This window comes from Geospiza fortis, unplaced genomic scaffold (genome assembly GCF_000277835.1).
Source record: "Geospiza fortis unplaced genomic scaffold, GeoFor_1.0 scaffold188, whole genome shotgun sequence".
Classification (NCBI taxonomy): Eukaryota; Metazoa; Chordata; class Aves; order Passeriformes; family Thraupidae; genus Geospiza; species Geospiza fortis.
In genome coordinates, this window is record NW_005054337.1 from 2,266,657 (window position 1) to 2,273,718 (window position 7,062).

At 49.6% G+C, this 7,062-nt stretch overlaps 1 protein-coding gene across 1 annotated transcript; it reads left to right on the top strand.

The window, feature by feature from the left end:
- The first annotated feature begins 128 nt into the window (after window positions 1-128).
- Window positions 129-6,313, top strand: NSFL1C (NSFL1 cofactor). Its single transcript, XM_014307528.2, has 9 exons — window positions 129-134; window positions 562-659; window positions 1,234-1,308; window positions 2,411-2,576; window positions 2,899-2,991; window positions 3,652-3,761; window positions 4,188-4,325; window positions 4,809-4,973; window positions 5,917-6,313. Exons 1-9 carry the CDS (start codon window positions 129-131, stop codon window positions 6,077-6,079), a joined length of 1,014 nt encoding a protein of 337 aa, XP_014163003.2. The 3' UTR covers window positions 6,080-6,313.
- The last annotated feature ends 749 nt before the right edge of the window (window positions 6,314-7,062 follow it).

Below are 7,062 nucleotides of genomic sequence, written 5' to 3' on the forward strand. Positions count from 1 at the left end.
TCAGCCCTGGCGGCGGGGCCGTGGGCTGGCCGAGACTGAGGCCCCTCCTGGTTCTGTCGTTCACTTTGTAGCGCGAGGTGAGGGACGGTGGGCCCGGGGTTTGCCGGGGTTCTGTAGGTGTTCCTGGAATGCCGGTGAGGCTGTCAGTGCTGTGCTGTTGGCGCCGTCAGCAAACAAACTGAGGGCGAGTCAGCCACCATTCTGACCTGTCCCTGCTCCTTCTCAAACTGGCTGTGTTAAATTCCGAGTCTGCTCATGATGGCACAAAAGCTGCAGTTTCACAGCAGTAATTTTGGCATAACTCCTGTGTAAGTGCTGCAGAAGAGGGGCCCTGACATTCCCTGACAGGGAGGGTGACATCCCTGCAGCACTGAGTGTCCTGCCATGACACAGCCAAATAGCAAACCCGCTGAGGCCTCATCTCTGCCATGACCTGCATCAGGGGGAATGACATGAAGTGTCTTTAGTGTGAGGTCTCAGGAGATCCAGCGTGACAGATGCTTCAGCGGGGTTGTTTGTGTGTGTTTTTTCCTGAGGAGCTTTGGTGGTTTTCCTTTCCAGATTGCACTTGCCAGTTTCTATGAGGATGGGGGTGATGAGGACATCCTGACCCTTCCCCAGCCCACGCCCAGCTCCATATCCAGAGGCACTGGAGCCAGGTGAGGAGGCAGCTTCAGCTCCATGCTGGAAAGCTGGCAAAGCACACACACTCTCTAAAGCACTGTGTTAATTTTCAGGAGGAGTAGCTCTGTGTTTAGGTTTGCTTCCCCTTGTGATGCTCTCTAGAGATTGTGAAAACCTGAGTGTTTGCACATCACAGACATGGGTGTTATTGCACAACGGAGCCAGGGATCAGTTAGAAAACTTGCCTCATTGCTCAGGAAAAGCTTGATTTATCTTTTGACATTTAAAACAGTCTGATAGTGACCTTTCATTTAAGCAGATCATATCTCAGCAGGAAGAATATTTTCTCATTTTGTGTGACACCTGAGCTGATCAAGCTGAGCATTTTATAAAACAAAAGTGAATTTTACCTTACCAAATCCCTTTGCAGTAAGGGAATGCTGTCCAGTCCCAAAGAGGAGCTGCTGCCTTTGTCATGAGGGAGAAGTTCTCTCGGGTCAGGTGCTGGTTGAACAGAGCCCACCTTGCAGAAGGAGCCTGTTGCAGTGTGGAGTGTTCCAGCTGGGAATGTGTCTGGAGGCTGACATCCTTCTTGCTGGATTTTTGCAGTGACCACCGAGTAACCTCGTTCAGAGACCTTGTGCATGCTCAGGAGGAGGATGATGAAGAGGAGGAGGGACAGCGGTGAGTTTGCAGCCGAAGGCTCAAGTGCTGGGTGTTTATCCCTTCTGGGAGGACTTGCTGCCTGTGTACAGCTTCTTTGAAAGAACCAGGTTTACAGGGATATGAAGTTCCTGTCATGAAACATTTGAGGTTTGACAGGGCAGGTTTGTCAGTGCAAAGCCTGTGCACAGCTGTGTAAGCACCAGCTCTCAGCACTCAGAGAAAGCCTAAAGTGGGATGTGGAAGGCCTGGGTTAAGAATAGAAAACAGCCCAGATCCTCATTTGTGTCCACAGGAAATGTGGGAATTATGCAGGGATTGGTTTTCTTACTGCTTGGGGTTTTGGGGGTTTATTTTGGTGCGGGTTTTGGTTTTGTGTTCTTTTTTTTTTAGGTGTTGCTTAAGGGTAAAGTAATGGAGAGTGGAGTCAGAAATAAAAAAGTAGGGACCCTTTTCAGGAGGAACATGGAGTATTAGTAGAACAATCTCTTACAGTGTCAGCTCTGAGTAGTTAAATACCCTTAAGGTTGACAGGCAAGGTAAATGGAATGGAACTGATGTATCTGAAGGGGTGGCTCAGCCTGGATGGGCCATGGTCTGCAGGCAGCTGGGAGCTCACTCTGTGTGTTACAAGCCATCTGGAAGCTAATAAACCCAATCTTCCAGAAGTGCTTAATTGCACTTCACTGACTGTGCATCCATTGCTTCCAGTTGAGATCCATCCTTTGTGTGGCATGAACGTGTGCCTTCCCTCAGAATTCCAGCTGCATGTTGCTCTGACAGGTCAGAGGTTTGCTGGAAGCCTTGCTCAGCTGGGTAATGGAGCTGGTACCAGTGTTTAAAACTCGGCTTGTCCCTCTGGGCTGTTCCTCCTCCCAGCTCTGAGCATTATTACCACTTTATTGCTATTGATCCACGGGTGATTTACAGGAATTGACATAAAAAGAACGTCTTTGCAGCACAGGAGCTTGCACATGGCTGCAGTGGGAGACACACTGGTGGTGGCCAGTGTTTGTAGATCCAGGGGGTTCCCCTGAGCTGCACCAAGTGAGCCCTGATCCAGCCCGAGGCTCCTGCAGAGGCAGCAGGCAGGGCTGACCAGGAGCTGGGTGCTTTCTGTCAGGTTTTATGCCGGTGGCTCAGAGAGGAGTGGGCAGCAGATTGTGGGTCCTCCGAGGAAGAAGAGTCCCAACGAGCTGGTGGAGGATCTGTTCAAGGGAGCCAAGGAGCACGGCGCCGTGGCCGTCGATCGGACGGCCAAGAGCAGTGGCGAGACGAGCAAGCCAAAGGTGAGGAGGGAGGAGTTCTTCCTTCTGTTCCCTGTTTCTGTTCCACCCTGCCAGCTGTTTGGTACTGAGGAGTCCTGGAATTATCTCAGCAGCTAAGTCTGGACTCCTCTCTTAGTGCAGCTCCATTTTGTGTGTCACAATGGCAAGAAAAGCCGCTCTGTTGTGCCACCCTTGTTAACTTGCTGAAGCTGTCACTGCCTGCAGGGCAGGAGATGTTGCTGATGCCATGAAGTCCCTGTTCTCCCACAGGGATGGTGGGAGCAGGGAAGCAGCTCTTTGGTCTGTGTGGTTCTGTAACCCTGTGCCTGCCTCTCTCTCACAGCCTTTTGCAGGGGGAGGGTATCGCCTTGGGGCTACTCCAGAGGAGGAGTCGGCTTATGTGGCAGGAGAGAGGAGACCGAGCTCTTCTCAGGATGTGAGTATCTCTGCTGGGTTTGTAGCTGTCACTCCAGGAATTTCTCTGCTCCAGCTACTGAGCTTGCCAGCCCCAAGAGATACAAAGCTTGATAGAAATTCACAAGGACAGAAATATGGTAAATCCTGCTTCCTGTGGGATTTCCAAGTAGAGAATAATAGATGATTAGGTCTTGGGTAAGCATTTTTCTGGTGATCTTTTAATTAAGAATCTGAGCTTTTCTTAGAAGTGCAGATCAGGAAAAATAGTGTGCAAAGAGCATTGGGAAATCAACTCTTCTTTATCCATTATTATATACATCCAATATATATCCATAGATGGGAGCGGACAGCATCAGTTCAAGATTCCCTTGTGCTTGGTTTCTGACCAGACAAGGTCGTGGCTGTGGTGGGAGCCTGCTTTAGGCTTCTCACCCAGCACATTCCTGGTTCTTCAGCCATATTTATACAAAAGGGGGACCATGGTGCCACCTTCTAGGATTTGACACCTGACCATTACATAAAAACCAGTGCTTTGGGTTTTTCCCTTAGCTCAGAGAAACCTGCTGGAATGTTTTTGCACCTTGGAGCTCCTCTGCCCATCTGAAACTTTTCACTTTGCTTCAGTTTTTGTTGTCACCGAGAACAAGTGAGGCTGATTGTTCTTTTGGGGCTGCTGCAGGTGCACGTTGTACTGAAGCTCTGGAAGAGTGGATTTAGTCTGGATAGTGGAGAGCTGAGGAGCTACCAGGATCCATCCAATGCCCAGTTCCTCGATGATATCCGCAGAGGGTACGTAGTGAGAGGGGAGAAAAGGGAGAGCTGTTCCCTGGAACACAAGTGGTTGTGGAATCCAGGCTTCTGAATCCATGGCACATTTCACCTGAGCTTTCTCGCAAGAAATTAGTTACTCTTAATATGGAACATTTGGTTCAGGTAAACAGGGAGTGGGTTTGATTTATGTGGGGCCTTGAGAGTTGAAGTAAACAAACATGTTGATATTTGTGTTGAGAATTTCTGATGCATTGTGTCATGGCAGGTGAGGGCCAGGGAGAAGTAACCTTTAATTTGTGTCTGTCAGTGGGGAGGTGTGCATCTGCCCTGTCAGTTAAGCAAAGGCTCTATATGATTCCTGAAATTCCACAGATCTTGGGCTTTTTGTCCACACACTCCTGCCTTGCTGCCTCAGGCAGCTGCCTTAGAACTCTCTCTTTGCAGGGAAGTCCCAGCGGAGCTGCGCAGGTTAGCACGGGGCGGACAGGTGAACCTGGACATGGAAGATCACCGGGATGAGGAGTATGTGAAACCTAAAAGTGTCTTCAGAGCTTTTACTGGAGAAGGACAGAAGCTGGGCAGGTGAGAAGATGGTGACACTGGTTTACTACATGTAATGTGAGAGTCACTGAAGCCTTGCAAGATGGAGCCTTCTGATTCATCCTTCTGAAATAAAGGCACTGGGTGCCTGTGGGATGGGAGGTGTTCCTCTAAGGAAACAAGGCTCACTGACGTATACTGTGAGGTGGCCCAGCCTCTCCCTACCAGGAGCCAGAATCCCTGGTTTGGAACCTCCATGGTGTGTTGCATTGGAGCAGTGTTTCCAATTCACACTTCCCCTGTTAACTTTTGGGTGTGAGGACCTGTGGCACCAATGGGGATGGTAGAGTTGAACTTCTAGACGAGTTCCTGCTTGGCTGACTCAAGAATTCTGACTTGCAGCTTGCTTGTGGAGGAGCCCTGGTAGTTGGGCCTGGCAGACAGTGAGCTTGCTGCCTGATCTGGTACCCTGTGGGCAGGTGAGTTTGGTTTCTAACAGCTCACCTTGCGTCTCCCTGTTGGCAGCACCGCGCCCCAGGTGATGGGCACCAGCTCTCCAGCCCAGCAGGCAGAGAACGAGGCCAAAGCCAGTTCTGCCATCGTGATCGATGAGTCAGAGCCCATCACCAACATCCAGATCCGGCTCGCGGACGGCGGGCGCCTGGTCCAGAAGTTCAACCACAGTCACAGGTACGAGCACAACAGGGAACACAGGCCAGGCATAGATGGCCCTGCAAGGCAGGGAGCAAGTGCTAAAATCCTGCATAGCCTGCCAGAAGGAGCTCTGGGCATCCTTCTATACAAGTGAAAGGGAATAAAGTTGTTGTGGTGTTTTTAAGTTAGCTGCTAACTGTTGGGTAGGATTTGCTTCCCAAATTGGGATAGATTATAGCCAGTGACATGACACCTGGGAGCATAAGTGTTACCAGAAGAACTTTCTTTGATGTCACCTGTGAAAAACTGATTTTCTTCTAAAGGCTTTGGAAACTGGCAGATAATTAGGAACCTGGTTCAGTTACTCTGACTCAATTTAGTCTTTTCTATGAGGCTGTTCCCTGTGCTGAATGGAGCACCAAGGGATGCTCTTACCATGATTCTGTTCTTTAGATGAGCAAAGTTGGCTTAGGTATGCCACTGCTTCGCTCAAAATCTCTTTAAATCCTTCTCACCTTCCTGATCTTGTAATTTATACTCATTCCTCCAGTTTCTATCAGGGTCAAGCTCAGGGCAACAAGTTAACAAAACCTCTGCCTGTGACTGAGTTCTGGAAATGGATCCTATGTCACTGTGTGGCCGCTCACAGGAGCTGAAATCCTCTGGGTTCTGCTGTGTGTGACAAGCTCAGAAAGTGTCAGTTTGTTAATTGTTCATAGCAAAGGGTCTGGAGGCTTTCAGTTTCAGATAACCCCCTGACAACACACACAGAGAACACCGAGCTGAGCCTGTAGCCCAGAAAGCAGCTGCTGCTATTTCACTAAACGGGAGCAGGTTGAATCAGAATAGCCTGGTGTGGCCTGTGGTGAGAGCTGGAATACAGACACAGAGCTGCAGGGCTGCACACTCTGGGCAGAGCAGTCCCTTGTCCAGGCTGTGCAGTAACAGCATCACCCGTGTGTTTGGTCCCTTTGCACAGGATCCGTGACATCCGGCTCTTCATAGTAGATGCTCGGCCAGCGATGGCTGCCACCAGTTTTGTCCTCATGACCACCTTCCCCAATAAAGAGCTGACTGATGAGAACCAGACCCTGAAGGAAGCCAATCTGCTCAACGCTGTCATCGTCCAGAGGTTGACATAAAGGACCCCAGCTCTGGCCACACAACTGCGGCGCGCGGGGCCGTCTCCTCCCGCGCGTGCGCTGGCGCTGTGCCACGCAGGCCCACATCTGCTCCTAGCTCTGGGTTCTTAGGTCTTGGTTGGACTTTTTCTCTTTAGTTGCATTTCCCATGGGGTTTTTTTGTGATGATGATGATGATGATGATGATCAGTGGACTTTAAAATAAAGAAATGAAACGAATTCTTTTGGAAAGGAGCTGCAGCCTCTTGTGCCCCAGATTCCCCCAGGAGAGTTCAGTTACCTTGTGGATTGAGTTACTGCACTCGGAGAGGGGAGTAAGGCAAGGGGGAAGGGAACTCCAGGGAGCAGTTTTTGTCAGTGGACTGCTCACCACAGTCCTTTCTCTTCTCTCCAGGGACTACTGTAAAGTACTCCCTTTTTTTTCACACATTAAATATAAGTTATCTGGGAATGGGTGATCTGATTGTCAGGATAATGGTTCCACTCCTGTAAAAGCATTGTGGGGGACGTCTTTGTGTAGAGCTCAGTGTGAGAACTCCAGCATGTGTGAGGTGCAAGGTTTAACACTTCCCATGCTTTTCTGGAGAGAAATCCCTGAGAAATCTTCCCTCAGCAGAACTCTTGGGGCATTCATTGCAGTCCCCACCTGCTCTGCCTTCACTTTTTCTGACAGGCCAGACTGGCTGCAGGTTTAAATTGCTGTATTGCATTTCTCTGAGAAGCCCTGCTGCTGACTTCTTCTTTCCAAGAAGGCACAAAGCTGAATCAGCTTGAAGTGACTGGAAGTAAAAGGCAAACAGAATCTGTCTTAATGGAAAGCAAGTTCTGTCCTGAGGTGAATTATTGAGATGATTGCAGCAGCTTGGGTGGGAAAACTCAAGGCTGTAGTACCCTTTGATGTATTTCCTCTCCTCTGCTGAGGACTAACATAGCTGAACTCCTGGAATTCTCCAGCGTTGATCTGTTCTGTTTGTGTTTTGGGC